We start from the raw sequence: 17,019 nt of genomic DNA on the forward strand, positions 1-17,019 counted from the left end.
CTTAGATGAAGTGTGTAGCTACTTACAAAGTGGGGAGACTAGAAGAGTATCCATGTATACTGCACCATCCTTGGAGAGGTCTGCTCTCACTTCTAGTTCTCACAGAGATTGGCGAGGTGGGGGAAGAGGCCAAGGGCCACCCCGTGGAGATAACAGAGAAAGATTTAAATGTGACCATTGTGGGAAGCTAGGGTACACTAAAGAAAGGTGTTGGGTACTTCATGGCCAACCCCCTGGTATGCGTGGTGGATCTACTTGTTTGCGTGGTGGTAGGAGAGGGGGTGCTAGAGCCCACACTGTGACAGCTGACCCTGATACTCTTTCCAGAGAGGATATTGCAGCAATACATAGGATGATGTCTCGCCTTGGCCACTCCTCTCCTAATCTTGCAGAGTCAGATTCTTCAGCTTCAACATTGCAAGCCTCTACTTCCGCACCCTCCACAGCCCCCTCTTGGGTCATTGACGCTGGTGCCACCGATCACATGACTGGTATGTCTCAGTGTTATGATTCCTACTTTATTTGCTCTGGTAGGGATAAGGTTAGGGTTGCTGATTGCTCGCTCTCTTCTATTTCTGGTAAGAGTAATGTTCGAGTCACTTCTTCAATTTCTCTTGACTCTGTTCTTCATGTCCCTAATTTTACCACTAACTTATTATCTATAAGTCACCTAACCAAATCCTTAAATTGTTGTTCCACTTTCTTTCCTTCCTATTGTCTTTTTCAGGATTTGGTGACGAAGAGGATTATTGGCAGTGAACGTGAGGAGAAAGGACTCTACCTTCTTGAGCCTCAGACACCTGTTATGCCTACTGCTCAGTCCTATGTTTGTGACCAGAGTGACAGTAGTACTATGGAATTTGTGATGTTTTGGCATCAACGTTTAGGTTACCCCTCTTTTGTTGTTATGAGAAAACAGTTACCTCATGTGTTTACTTCTTTTTCTTCTTCTCAAGTTTTTCAGTGTGAATCATGTATTTTTTGCTAAACGTTGTCATTCATCTTATTCTTATCATGGTAATAGATCCATTGCTCCTTTTAACATTGTGCATTCTGATGTTTGGGGACCTGCTCCCACTACTTCTTTGTCTGGATATTTTTATTTTGTTTCTTTTGGTGATGACTACTCTCGGTCCACTTGGGACTTTTTTGATGAAACAAAAGAGTGATGTTTATGATGCTTTCAAAATTTCTTTCAATTGATTTGTACTCAATTTGGCACTCGCATTCAAATAGTTACTTCTGATAAGGGAGAGAGTACATGTATGGGGGTCTCTAATAGTTTTTACTGACAATGGCATCATTCATCAAGTTGCTTGTGTTGACCCCTCAACAAAACGGGGTAGCTGAGAGGAAAAATCGCCATTTGTTAGAGGTCACTAGGACTCCCCTCTTTGGCATGTATGTTCCTAAGACTTTTTGGTCCATGCCCTTCTTATTGCTGCCTTCCTGATCAATCGGATTCCAACTCAACTCCTTGGCTCCAAATCACCTTTGGAAACTCTGTCCCATCAAGCTCCTGCTTTCTCTCTTCCTCCTAAAGTGTTTGGGTGTGTCTGCTTTGTCCGTGCTGATTTATTGTGTCTGCTATGTCCATGCCAATAAATCAGCACGGACAAAGCTTGACCCCAATGTACTCAAATGTCATTTCCTTGGCTATTCATCTTCTACGAAAGGGTATAAGTGCTACCATCCCTCTTCCCGCCGGCGACTTCTTACCAAAGATGTTACCTTCTTTGCTCCTCATCAGCATCCTCTTCAGGGGGAGAATAGTAAGAGTGAAGAGGCTATTGATATCATTCCTTTTCTTCCCCCCGTGCCTATTCCTCCATTTCAGCTTGATATTGGGAAACATAAAGAGGGGGATATTGTTGATATTTGTGATAATTTAGGTGTTGGTTTTGGTAAGGAGAAGGAGTTAATTGTGTACAAAAGAGGTGAATGCTTGAAGGGAAAGAAGACCTGCCAAGAGTCCTCTTTGGATACGCATCCTGATCTCCACTTTCCTCAGTCAGGTAACACTCCTCTTCCCTTTGAGTTAGATCTTCCCATTGTTATTCGAAAGGCAAAGAGAGCTGGTACTAATCCCATTGCCCAGTTTGTCTCCTATGATGCTCTATCTCCCACAAGTGTTACTTTTACTGCTGCCCTTTCCTCTATTTCCATTCCCAAAAATGTCACTGAGGCCACCCCAAGTGGAAGCAAGCTATGTCTGAGGAAATGCTGGCACTTGAAAAGAACTGCACTTGGAAACTAGTTGATCTTCCCAAGGGGAGAGTTCCAGTTGGATGCAGATGGGTCTACACAGTTAAGTACCGATCTGATGGTATAGTTGAGAGATACAAGGCCAGGTTGGTAGCCAAAGGATACAGTCAGGTGTATGGGATTGATTATCAGGAGACCTTTGCTCATGTGGCTAAACACAACTCAATAAGTCTTCTCTTATCTTTGGCATCTAATAAAGATTGGCCATTGTATTAGTTGGATGTGAAGAACACTTTCCTCCATGGTGATCTAGAAGAGGAAGTATAAATGCAGACTCCACCTGGCTTCAAGTTTCCCTTAACTGAAGGGAAAGTGGGTCTCCTTAAGAAGGCACTATATGGTCTTAAACAGTCCCCGAATGTCCATTGACATTCCCAAAGCCACCAGGATCTCAGTTCAATGGCTAACTCACAATTTACAATCTAGGTAAATCAATAGATAATCAGAGATATGCAACAGAAAGTCAAATACTATATTACTAACATCGATAACAAAATTCTATGTGATATAAGTAGAGTCTAAGTAACTGAACTGTGTTTAGGTTTTACAGATATCCATAAGTATATTTAAATACTAAAGAGAATATATATAAGAACGAAGTTCTGAGGTATCGAGTGTAACTCAAAACGACTAACAACTGGATCACATCAAACAGAAACAATCAAAGCACAGCTGTCAAATGCACATGAAGCATCATGCTCCATCTGCTCTGCACCTCTAGTGTCTGCTCCCAGCTCGACATCAAACTGAGAAGAAGGATCCACATCCATCATCGCCACGCCACCTGCCATATCTAAAAGAGAAATATATCGAGGGGTGAGCTCTACTGAGCCCAATGAGTGGATACATACAAGCATGCTCACATAGTCCATGATAAATGCATGATTCGATATTAACATCATCAACAATGCCTAACAAGCAAAATGCCCAAGTCTCATGCTGGGTTTATGTACTACAGTAACTTATGTTACAGTGGAAGCCTACCAACACATGCGTACTTCCTGTCCGACAAACCCCCTTTAAGATAACCATAGCTCTCACTCGGTTCTGATGCCACGTTGGGTCTCCCTAGACACCGATCTTTTGAGAATGATACTCCCAGTACGTCGGCTGTGACCATCGGTTATCTAACACCTGACCCCCTGTTGGTAAGAGGTGTAGTACAGGGTACGCTCTAGCCACATGCATTCTAATCATGATGTAATGCGTATAAAGTCATACCAACCCTTATACAATGATCAACATAAATGATTTTCTATGCATAACCATGCCATGCTCATCTCTAAATCACAATCACATTCAATGCTTTACTATCAAAACCAATGATCAATTTGCTAATGCAGATTAATGGATCATAACACACATGATGCATGTATCATCATTTGGAACAAATATATTATAAAATAAAATAAACACTCCATAAAAGAAATCACTTCCCATTCACCTTTAAATACATGAGAGTTCCGCAAACAATCCCCGAAGTAAACTCTCGTGAGGCCTCGCCGTAGTGTTAATCGCTAAGAAAAATAGTGTTTATAAGCTTAAGAGACTAAATGGTTAAACCCCAAGAAGCCCAGACCCTAATTAGCAAAACAGAGTTCAGCAGGGAGGACTGGATGACCTGTTTGGGTCAGCCCAGACCATCCAGTTGGTGCTTACAGTGCTCGAATTTGGGGTTTCTTTCATGGATCTTGCCATGCACAATACCCAAGACTAAAATTGGTCCAAGGGAGATGAAGGGTATAACAATTGGGTTAAATCAACCCAATTGCATGGCCTAATTAGAGGTTAACAACCTAGATTGATCTATAACAGAAATTTAGGTATAAAAATCAGGGTTTGGGCAAAACCGAAGTTGTTCATGTTGATTATGAGCTTGAATCTTACCAATTAGGTTTGATTCAGCTAAGGCATGGTTTATGTGACCATGCATGCATGATCAAGTGTGATTAGAGGTTGGATTATTACATGTGTTAAGCTATACATCAAAGAAGAGAAGAAATTTCGAGGTAGAAGTTCCTACCTTGTGTTGGATTGTAGGTAGAACAACTGGGCAGCAGCAGTTTAGTAGGAATCCTCTTCAATTCCACCTTTCTCCTCCTCTCTTCCTTCTTCTTCTCCAGAGCATAAATCAGCAATAAAGAAGGTTGAATATGAGATTTTAGAATGAAGTTTCTTATTTATAGCAAGGGCCCTCTAGGGTCCGTTTGGTTGGCCCTAATAAGAATGAATCGAATTAAATGGCCAATTGGCCCAAGTGGGGTCCCCAGGCATGACTCGGAAGGGTGTTCCGGAATGTAGACGGAAATCCGATCGAAATGATATATGGGTGGCTGAACGCAGCAGGGGTTATGTAGGTCCCACCAATAAAAAAAATATTAAAACCAAACGACAGTCCTGTGATCCTACTGGATGGTGGAATGACCATCCTATGCTGAAAGTCCTGTGATCTTAAATCTTCTTCAAGTATACGTGGGTGTTCTGGACCTCTTGAATCAAGTTTCATTTGGTAGACTATAGGGGTAAACACTTACCATTGGTCGCACATCTGGGAGTGAACTGTACAGTTACTTGAAGAAAGCACCTGTCTTCTTGCCAGTGTATAGGCTCTCACCATCAGGGTAACGTCATCCCTAACATATACTTGGTCAATGCACCACGAGGCACTGACAACTATGACCTCCGGTTCAGGACCTACAACCAAAGTTCGAATCAGCCCGGATTTTTGGGCACGGGTGTAACTCCTAGAGCCAAGCTGACCACACTTTATTTATCCGATAAGGTAATGGTACCATCACAGCCCTAATTGTTTATGTTGATGACATTGTGATGATCAGAGATGACCTGGCTGCGATAGCTAAACTGAAGACCCACTTGGCCGGTTGGCCCAACAGTTTGAAATTAAAGATCTAGGACTCTTAAAGTATTTCTTGGGAATTGAAGTATCAAGGACTAAAAAGGGAATCAATATATGTCAAAGGAAATTTGTTCTTGACTTGTTGAAAGAAACAGAGATGATGGGTTGCAAACCAGCAAGTTCTCCTATTGAATAGAACCACAAACTAGGAGAAGATTGTGGTCCTCTTCTTGTTGATGCAGGAAAATACTAGAGGTTGGTAGGGAAGCTGATCTACCTCTCTTTGTCTCGCCCAAATATCACCTATGCAATTAGGATGGTGAGTCAGTTCATGCATGTCCCCAAGAGTGGGCACTTGGATGTTGTATATCGCATCCTCAGATATTTGAAGTCCACCCCAAGAAAAGGACTATTATATGCCAGGCACAACCATCTGAGGATAAAGGGTTACACTGATGCGGATTGGGCTGGTTCAGTTTCTGACAGTCAGTCTACATCAGGATATTGTACATTTGTGGGAGGTAACCTGGTCACATAGAGAAGCAAAACAACCTGTTGTGGCTCAATCCAGTGCAGAGGCAGAGTTCAGGACTATAGCTCATGGAATGTGTGAACTCCTATGGCTGAGAAGACTGGTCCAAGTATTGGGAGTTGATACTGAGGCACCTATGAGAGTCTATTGTGATAACAAGGCTTCCATAAGTATAGCACACAACTTGTGCAACATGATAGGACATAACACATTGAGGTTGATAGGCACTTCATCAAAGAGAAATTGGATTCTGGCTGCATTTGTACTCCCTTTGTGAAGACAGGTGATCAAATGGCAGATATCTTCACCAAAGGCCTCATTCCTAACCAGTTCGGTACCATCTTGTGCAAGCTGGGAATGCATGACATTTATTCACCAGTTTGAGGGGGAGTGTTAGAGTTTATGTTGTAAGGGGTACTTTAGTTAGTGGTCTATTATAAGCCATACTAAGTTGTAATTTTTTACTTTTGTTATTATTCTCTTTTACCTCCCTGGGGAGGCTTGTGTAATTACATGAACTTTATTAATGAACCAAATAGGTAGTTGGAGTCGATTCTCCACTACCCACGATTCACTTCACTCTTCTTCTTTCTTCTTCTCTTCTCTTCTCTTCTTCTTCCTATTCTTTCTTCCCAGATTTCATTCCTTGTTCCTTTGATTAAATCAACCCACATCTGATTTCAAACTCAACCATGGCTGAAGTAGATGCTGAGGAATACGAGAACATATGGGGTAGTAGTAGCAACTATGACAAAGGAAACGTTCTGACAATTATTTGAAGAACATTGAGAGGTGCAAAGATAATTTGAGGCATGAATAGGGCGTGCAGTTCTCAGTGGGAATATTCTATGGTAGCATTGGATTTTCTACCACTGTCCTTGGTACCAATCCCAATATGAGGGTTATCTGACTTAGCAACTGACATAAAGTTTTATATCATCAATGTTATATTATCTGTTTATTGAATCATTTTCTCATATGTATACTGTATATATAATCTATTGACGAATATTATGTTAACAATGTAGTATTAATACATTGTAAGCACTTTCTGCTTGTAGGATTCTGCAGGCATACGTCACCTAAAGACGTTATCAGCTGCCGGTCTAACTCATGTTCATCTGTTGCCAACATTCCAGTTTGGTGGTGTTGATGATGAGAAGGAGAAATGGGAGTATGCAGGTAAGATTTATTCATGCCCCTTTGTTGGTCATTTGTTTTTCAGTAGCCTGTGTTTGGCAGTGGATGCAAGTGCTTTGGGAATTCAATGCAGCCTGAATGGCTTAAAATTGATTTGCTATATGTTTAATTGAATACTTAATTTATATGCAGTCCCATAATTATACATATAACCTCCTAGGATTCTGCCACCAATGCTCTTCTCAGCACCATGTGGCAGTCCACCTCATGCTTCAGCCACCACCTCCTTCTCCTTGTGGCTGCCACATATCAGCCACCTCTTCCTAGGCATGCACATGGTGTCTCCCAAGGCCACCTCTTCCTCTTAACCATGTGGCTGTAACTCCATTTGCCACCTCCACCTAGCTAGCCATGTGACTGGAACTCCAATGCCATCACCACCTTGGCCCATGCACATGGGGCTAAGCCATGTTGCAACACATGGTCCAATAGGGTGCTGCCACCTCTAAACATCATTAATTCTAATTAATGATCTCTTAACTTAATTAATCAGGATTACGTTTAATTAAGCATGATTTCCACTAATCATGCCACCTCATGCTTCGCTATACACACCTACTTCCCTATTCACTTAGTATACAATATGTAAATATATACACCATATATATATATATATATATATATATATATATATAACAATACCTTAGTGTATTAAAATACCGTATAATCATATAATATGAATGTCTCATATGAAAATTCATAATATAATATGCCCTACATCAATATAATATAAAATATCATATTACTCAATAAAATAATTTTAAATAACAAAAACACTCACCATCTCAATCCAAATATTATTAAAATATTCAAAGACATCTAATATAATAATAAAATAAACATGATATGCATGCGGAATGTGACATCGCGGATGTGGCGGCTAGCACTCAGATCAGTTCGTTAGGCAGTGTACTCATTGTTGTCGCAATAATGATACAATTGAGACATGTTGGGTCAAGCATGGTAAGCCCCAATGAGCACAACAATTTGCTAATACTACTGTGCCTGATGGGGTACTGAAAGTTTATCTAAAGGTTGTAAGAGAACAAGAGAAGAAGAGAGAAGATAAGAGTTGGAGGTATAAGAAGAAGAAGAGAAGATGTTAGCGGTAATGAGTTGTGGGAAAGAATATATTTCTCCCCTATATTGATTCACTTAGCCACATAAATGAAATTACATACCTAACCCCATGCTAACATAAGATAGCTAAGGGAGGTAAAAAGGTAAAAAAGTAAAAGCACAATACAATATAATAATCTAGTACCCAAAGTACCCTTATTACATGAACTCTAGCACTCCCCCTCAAGCTGGACAATAAATGTCATACATTCCCAGCTTGCATAGAAGAGTATTGATCTGATGAGAGATGAGCCCCTTGGTGAAGGATATCAACCAATAGGTTGCTTGTCCTCACAAAAGGGGTGCATATATAGCCAAAGTCAATCTTTTCCTGAATGAAATGTTAGTCCACCCTAGGTTTGAAGTATCGATATCGGGTATCGTATCAGTTGGGTGATTTTAAGAGACTTATCATATCGTATCGTATTGGAGATACGTATCGAACACTAAAAATACGCATAGATATGGTCAAGATACACATGGGAATACACTTTTGGAACAAAAAACAATATAAATAAGCCATATATAACAAGTATCACGCGTGAACATTAAAATGGAGAATAATGTATAACCAAACAAGTGCATTAAATTGAAATTGTTACAAAAAACGAGGTTTCTTACATGTTGTAATCATCTATAGCCATGAAGAGTATTGGATGATGCAAAGGATGATGTTGTAATACTCCTTGATTCGGTTTTTAGTCCAAAAGTGTGAAAAACCAAGATTAAATGCAATATTTTAGACTCTTGGTTGAGAGTTTTCCTTCATTTTTCCATTAGAATAGGAGTTGTATCGAGTCTGTGAGTGAAAAGGGCTTTTTAATGGAATGTATCGATGGTATCGGCCGATACGTATTAAAGCACCCACAAAACCCTTTACCGGACGTATCGATGGTATCGATATATATATATATCGGTCGTATCGTATCGGCCGATACATTTCGATACAATCTGAGACAGTCCATTTAAACAAAAAAGAGACGTATCAGTATGTATTTTATCGGTACCGACCGATACCGAAACCTATCGGCCAATACGATGCAATACGTACTGATACTTTAAACCATGGGTCCACCTCAATATGCTTTGTTCGGTCATGTTGCACGGAATTGTGGGCTATACTTATAGCAGCCATGTTATCACAATAGAGCCGCATAGGTGTCTCAGTATCAAATCCTAACTCTTGGACCAACCTTCTCAACCATAGGAATTCACATACTCGATGAGCCATAGCTCTGAATTCTGCCTTTGCACTTGATCGAGACACAACAGGATGTTTTTTGCTCCTCCATGTGACCAGGTTACCACCCACCAATGTGCAATAGCCGGATGTAGACCGTCTGTCAGAAATTGAACCAGCCCAATCAGCATCAGTGTAGCCTTTTATCTTCAAATGGTTGTGCCTGGCATATAATAGCCCTTTTCCTGGGGTGGACTTCAAGTACGTGAGCATCCAATATACAACATGTAACACCCCAAATCCGGGTTAAGGATATGGTGCAGGCCCTCACGGACCGTCATTAAATAACAGTTGAAAACTATATTCTACTATGTGCGGAAACTGTAAATGCATCAGAGACATCAGAATAATTGCAGTGGAAATACGATAAACATCCATCTGTTTGTAAAACTCTGGCATAAGCCATCTCATACTCTATCAAATATCATCTGTTACATAACTTCTGAAATCTATTATTAATTACATCAAAAGACATAATTAAACCTATGTATTACACAAAAAGTGTATCTACACAAAATATCTCAACTCTGTAATCTCTCTCTTTCCCTCTCTGATCTACTACTCAGAGGGTCTGACATACTTCCCCCTAGCTTTCCTCGTGCAATCTGCACACTTGCACTCCACGTGCACATGCTCTATAAAAAGAATCACATATGTGGGGTGAGTTAATTAGCCCCGTGAGGAAGCATACAGTTCAGATCATGCTCGTGAATGTAAATAAACACACTATATTGGCAAATCATGATATGAACATGCTACTGCGATAACTGTAAAACTGAAATATGATATCTGATCATATAACTAATATGTTTGCATTCAAAACAATGCCCTCTGTACTTTTCTTTAATTTAACGTGTCTTTTACTTTATATCTAAGTCTGGCTAACTGTCTCATGGTGACCTGCCACTCTGTAACTCATATCTCTGAGGCCTCTGTCTCGCTATCAATAGTACCGTTATGTATCGCCGTCGCACACTAGGACATGTCTCACTCATGCCGTTACGTATCGTCGTCGCATGTCCCCAACATACCATTACGTATCGCCGTCATATGCTGGAAGGGAGACCTATCTATGCCTCACCCAGTACTTAAACCCTACTGGAAAGGGTTGTCAGTCACAGAATCTTACTATTCTATTCTTTACTTTACTTTCTGTTCTTAAACCACTAGGGCTCTTTTGCTATTCTTTACTTTACTTTACTCGAGCACTGGAGCTCCTTTACTTTCTTTACTATACCTTACTCGCGCACTGATGCTCCTTTATTGTTCTTTACCAACCTCCACTTCTGGTTCACAATACTTGTAACAACTCCAGAATGGATAGGACATTGATAGAGCCCCTACTATCCCTTAATGGACATTGAGGGACTCCATACTTTCCCTTTCTTTCCTTTTGTTGACATTAGCAACCTTCAGTTTCAGTCCTATTAAGAATCTTACTGTTACTTATCATGCCACACTAAGCTTTCAAATTATAAAACATAGATTTTCATTTCTATAAAACAGTAGAATCTTAGGGGCAATGATAAAGTAAAAAATATGGGCAAAACATGCAAGTTATGATCATAGTTGTCATGGCGTCGCCATGGCGTCCTGGCGCTGGAGAAGGTTGCATGGCGACCTACGCCATGGCATCCCTCTTTGATTTCTTCTTCCTATCTGTCTTTCCCTCTTCAATTTCTTCTTCCTGTATTCGATTTCTTCTTCCCTCTTCGATTGCTTTCGATTTCTTCTTTCCCTCTTCGATTTCTTCTTCGATTTCTTCTTCGATTTCTTCTTCCTGTCTTTTTTCCCTCTTCGATTTCTTCTTCGATATCTTAATTTTCTTCTTAAAACTTGAGAAACAATAGAGAAAAAATAAAACATGGCTTGAGTATACATCTATTAAAACATTAAAAATAGAGAAAATAAGAAATAAAACATGGTTGACATGCTCGCCATGGCAACGCCATGGCGGGCGACATGTCGATATATCGACGTGACACCCCTCCACCGACTTGGATCGCCGTGACGCCATGACAACTATGGTTATGATAGGATTTCCCTCACTTGTCTCTCTTGATCTTCCCATTAATTTTACTATCCCTCTGTTGTTCTCCGGATCCAAATGAACCCTTTCACAATATTTCATAATCATTAGGCTTCTCTTTAACAATACTGGGATAGCGGAAATGATCTCCCACCATTCAAACTTAACTAAACTTGTCTCTACAGCCTTACTTGGGCATCTAGGCAACACTGGCCAACTCATCAGTCAAACCAATGACCAAAATAGGAAAACCTAAACCCTAAACTATGGTTTTTACTACCCTTTTCCACATAGCTTTATGGAAACTTCACCTCTTTCTATGAAATTCGTTTCTACGACATAACAGCAGTACTATTCATCTTTCTAATGGATCAAAACATCCAAAAATACTCAATAGGTCGAAAAAGAACCTAGGGTTTACCTTTTCCAAGCTTAAAACCCTAGCAAAATCTCAAATCCTTGATCCTCTCAACGCAAGCAACGATTCCCCCTTGTTTGCAACTCGATTCAGCAGCCAAAAGCAACTCTTCCTTCGTTCTCCTTCGTTTCCTCTTTATAATTTTGGGTAAGAAATGATGAAATGAACCCAAAAACCCCTTTAAATAGCTAAAGTTGCGATTACTATTCACCGATCCAGCGGCCTCCTAATGCTCTCTGGAACTTGGCCTAAAACTGACCTATAATCCGGTCTCGCCGGATGGGATCCAGCGGCCTCCGGTTTGTGATCCAGACTCGTCAGTTGGGGCAAATCTGAATCCGGTTGTCAGCTGCAGCCCTACCTGTGCTCATTTAAACTGACATAACTTCTTCGTTCGAACTCGAAACATTATGATTCCAGTTGCGTTGGAAAATAGACTCGAAGGGCTACATTTCATTCGAAGACACATTTGACCCAAATGGAGTGTAAGGTTCTAAACATTGGATTCAAACCTTACTGATGTACATCTACAGCTGTATTCAGCTACCATACTATGTCTGAAGATTACACCATAATTTTCTCGTCCTAACTTTGTTTGATTTGATTATTTTTCCACAATACAAGTAACTCGATTATCAACATTTTTCATGCTTTGGGCCTCTCCAAACACCGACTTAAAGGTCCTCTAAAAATCACGTGAAGTCAATACTTCACCTAAAACAATACAATTTCTACTCTTTTATCTTTGCTATGGGACACCCGTAGGATCCACACTCATTGTAAGGTCATTTTAACTTTATTAAATACTTGTAAATAGTGAAAACAATCACATTTACCTTTACTGTTCAAAATTCCTCAATTGGGCTACCTCGCACCGGATTCCGTCAAAACGAACCCGCTTACGCCTGATAACAATAAAACTCAATATTATATACTTCTCTTTGGATGGGATATTACACAACATCCACGTGCCCACTCTTAGGGGCATGCATTAACTGACTCACCACCCCAACTGCATAGTTGATATTTGGACGAGTCAGAGATAGATAGATCAGCTTCCCCATTAGTCTTTGGTATTTCCTTGCGTCAATAAGGGATGGACCACAATCTTCTTCTAACTTGTGATTTTGCTGGTTTACAGCCCAACAATCCCGCTTCTTTCAACAAATCCAGCACAAACTTCCTTTAACAGATATTTATTCCCCTTTGTGATTGAAATACTTCAATCCTTAAGAAATATTTCAATGGTCCAAGGTACTTGATCTCAAACTGTTGAGCTAAGTAGGACTTCAATTTGTTTATCTCAACCCTATTATTTCCAGTCACCACAAATAGCATCTACATAGACAATTAGGGTTGTGATAGTACCATTACCTCGTCGGGTAAATAAAGTATGGTCAGCTTGACTCTGGGTATATCCATTCTTCAGAATAGCTTGTCTAAACCTCTCAAACCAAGCCTTTGGGGGACTGTTTGAGGCCATTTAGAGCTTTCTTGAGCAGACACACTTTTCCTTTAGCTGATGGAAAATTGAAGCCTGGTGGAGTATGCATATACACTTCCTCTTTCAAGTCACCATGGAGGAATGCATTCTTTACATCCAGCTGATAACATGACTAGTCTTTATTGGCTGCCAATAATAAGAAAACTCTTATCGAATTGTGTTTAGCCACAGGAGCAAATGTCTCCTGATAGTCAATCCCATATACTTGACTATATCCTTTGGCCACCAACCTGGCCTTATACCTCTCAATAGTGCCATCTGATTGGTACTTGATTGACTCGACCCATCTACATCCAACCGGAACTCTGCCCTTGGGAAATCAATCAGCTTCCAAGTATAGTTCTTCTCAAGAGCCATCATTTCCTCACACATGGCTTCCTTCCACTTTAGGTCAGACATGGCCTCAGTGACATTATTGGGAATGGGAGTAGAAGAACGAGTAGCAGAAAAGGCAACACCTATAGGAGAGATAGCATTACAGGAAACAAACTTGGCTATAGGATTAAGATAAGCTCTCTTTCTCTTTCGAATAGCAATGGGAAGATCTCACTCTGAAGGAGAAGGACTGTTACCTGATTGAGGAAGGTGGAGCTCATGATGTGGATCCAAAGAGGTTTCTTGGAAGTTCTTCTTTCCCTTCCTTTTGTACATCCGTAACTCTTCATTACCTGCTCCCCCTGAATGATCTAATATATCAATAACATCCACCTCCCTGTGTTTCCCCACATCAAGCAGAAATGGAGGAATTGGCAAAGAAGAAAGAAAAGGAATGTCAATGGCAACCTCTTCACTTCCACTATTCTCCCCCTAAAGAGGGGCTGATGAGGAGTAAAGAAAGGCACAGATTCAAAGAAGGTGACATCTTTGGGAAGATGGATGGTAGCACTTATAGCCTTTGGTAGAGGGGGAATACCCAAGAAAAAGGCATTTGAGGGCCTTAGGGTCAAGTTAGTCCGAGCAGACTTATTAACATGAACATAGCAAACACACCCAAACACCTTAGGAGGAAGAGATAATACAAAAGCCCGGTGGGACAAAATTTCAAAAGGCGATTCAGAACCAAGAAGACTAGTGGACATACAGTTGATTAAGAAGGCAACAGTAAGAAGGGCATCAGACCAAAAAGTCTTAGGGACATGCATGCCAAGTAGTAGATAGGCTCCTAGTGACTTCCAATAAATGACAATTTTTACTCTTAGTTATCCCATTCTATTGGTGTGTGTCAACACAACCAAGCTGATGGAAAATGCCATTATTGGTAAAGAAGTGTTGGAGTCCATCCTACATCTACTCCCACCCTTTATCAGAGCGAACAATTTTAATTCAAGGATCAAATTGAGTGCAAATAATTTGATAGAAAATTGTAAAGCATCATAGACCTCACTTTTATGTTTCATAAAAAAGGTCCATGTGGTGTGGGAGCAATCGTCAACAAACGATACAAAATAATGATAGCCAAATAAAGAGGTAGTGGGAGCAAGTCCCCAAACATCAAAATGCACAACATGAAAATGAACAATTGATTTATTATCATGGTAAGGATAAGAAGAACGACAATGTTTAGCAAACAAACAAGGTTCACACTGAAATACATGGGAAGTCAAAATATTAGAAAACAAGTGGGCTGTGTTCTCTTCCCTAGTTCCCTTCTCTCATCTTTTCTTCTTCTCTTCAACTTCTCTCTTCTCTTCTTTCTTATGACCAGGTACTGATTCAGGTTCTGTTATTGTAACAGGATCCATGTTGATAAGGCTGAGTTGAGTTCTGCATATATATATATATATTCTTAGGAAAGGACGGGGTCGGGAGAAGAACTATTGGGATAGAATTGCCCATTCAAAAAAAAGCAAAAAATCGAATCGGTAACAGAATCAAACGAGAGGGGGGATTGCATACTCTTTCACATAGGATAAGAATAGCCAAAATCTAGTTCAGATAGCATAAACAGAAATATATATATATATATATCGAAGAACGCTAACTGGTCGCGTGGTTCGTGTGCCCAGACACAGGACCATGTTTTTTTACTGTTCAAACTCAAAAATCCCATTTCAACTGATCCCCCTACGTGCGTTCTCATTGGCCCCCCCGCTGGTGCAGGCACTACATGCCCAGGCAGTGATCTCTTGCCCTATATATACAATCTCTGTGTGTGTGTCATTATGAAGATATGAATGTAAGGGGTTGTGTGTGTGTGTGTATGTATATCAATATGAAGATATCAATGTTAGGGGTTCTTGCTTGTGCCAAAAACCAACATTTTGGATTTGCCACTCTCTTTGGACATAAAACTTTCTCTTCAGTGCATGTGTACCTCCTGGTATGTAACATGCTAATTTTCAATCTAAAATGGACGATAATTTATTGAACAGGCAAAAACTCAATGGATCCTTAATACTTGGCATGTTGGAATACAAGTATACAACTATTTGACATTCTTTTGAAACTTTCCTCAATTAAACTGAGTTTACTTTTTCATTATGCATTGATAAAGCATGTGTTTTTTTTTTTTTTTTTGGAAATCATTTAACTAATGTGTGCTTTGTGGAATTTAGTATTTCCTACATGTTTCTAAAAGTTAATACTGTATTTGTTACATAGTTGTATATTTTTAGTATCCTCACTTTAGTTATCGCTAACTTGTTATTATATCAACTTCAACCTTGGACTTGTCATGGTAAGTTAGCCCTTTTCTCCCTTCTCATATTAAAATAGGTTACCTGCACCAGGAAGTGCTGGGTTCAGTTTCTCAACGGGCCAAAGATGAAGAGAATGATTAGTTTAAAATGTTAAAAGTGGTTGGAAAACTGTTCAACCGGAAAATCTAACTCCCTACTGTGATTCCCTAGAATGTAAATGTATTATCTCATAGCTGCACTGAACATGCATGGGAATAGGGGTGGGGATATTGGAGATTCTTTTTTTGGTGAATAAAAAAATATATTACCAAAGCCTGAGGGGGGCGAAAGGGAAAGAGGGGGGGGGGGGAACAGACCCCAGACCCAACTAAGAGGGGGTATGGGGCCTCAAAAGAGCACTATCTAAACCCCAGGATACAACAATGTGCCTGTTCCTTGGGGAATTCAAAAAAGTTGAATGAGGCAAAAAACTAATCTTAGAGGAGACATCCAAAAAGATGGCTTTCCAAATCAAGTCAAGAGAGCGAGAGTTGGAGGTCCATCTCCTAAGGTTCCTCTCCATCCAAATATGGTAAAGAGCTGCGCCAAACACAAGCTTGCCAATAGTGTTGCAGATAGAGCAGCCAGGGTAAGTCATGGTCAGCCAGAGCCACTCTTGAGTGAAAGGGAGGGGTCTCCTGCTGCAAGGCCAAATAAAAGAAGGGTTTTTGTCCAAATGGAAGAGGTAAACAGGCAAGCAAAGAAGAGGTGCTCAGTGTCTTCGGATCCATTCCAACAGAAGATATAAGAAGGGGGGACGAGGATTCTTCGGTGTAGGAGGAAGGCTTGGGTTGGAAAGCAAAGGTTTAGGGTTCTCCAGACCAGGAAGCTATGGTGAGGGATGTGACCTTTGAACCAGGCAAGTTTGTGCCATAGGATAGTAGGGGCGGGCATGGGTCCTAACTAGGTTCCAGGCAGATCTAAGGCTAAAAAGGCCGTTTGTGGAGGGGAGCCAAATAACCTTATCCGCATGAGCTGGGGGGGGGGGGGAGAAAGGGGAAGGGGGGAAGAGAATTCGAGACCAGGGAAAGGGTAAGGGGAAGAGGGGATGGGGGGGTCAAAGATCCATGAGAGATGATGGAGGAAAGGGGGCAGACTTGGGAATGCCGGAGGAGTAAATTGCTCTGGCCCCAAAGAAGTTATAGAGGACTCCATTGGGGTTCCAGGGCTCAAGCCA

At 40.6% G+C, this 17,019-nt stretch overlaps 1 protein-coding gene across 7 annotated transcripts in view; it reads left to right on the forward strand.

Annotated features, from left to right (window-relative positions):
• Positions 1 to 17,019, forward strand: part of LOC122654486 (pullulanase 1, chloroplastic) — a 125,260-nt gene that overhangs the window by 12,374 nt on the left and 95,867 nt on the right. For all 7 annotated transcript variants that reach the window (XR_006331918.1, XR_006331919.1, XM_043848599.1 and 4 more), the window contains exon 9: positions 6,716 to 6,836. Coding sequence is in view for 5 of the 7 variants with exons in the window: in XM_043848599.1 (XP_043704534.1) it covers positions 6,716 to 6,836 (121 nt within the window). In the remaining 2 variants the exon portion in view is untranslated. The remainder of the gene's footprint in view (positions 1 to 6,715; positions 6,837 to 17,019) is intronic.

This window comes from Telopea speciosissima, chromosome 3 (genome assembly GCF_018873765.1).
Source record: "Telopea speciosissima isolate NSW1024214 ecotype Mountain lineage chromosome 3, Tspe_v1, whole genome shotgun sequence".
NCBI lineage: Eukaryota > Viridiplantae > Streptophyta > Magnoliopsida > Proteales > Proteaceae > Telopea > Telopea speciosissima.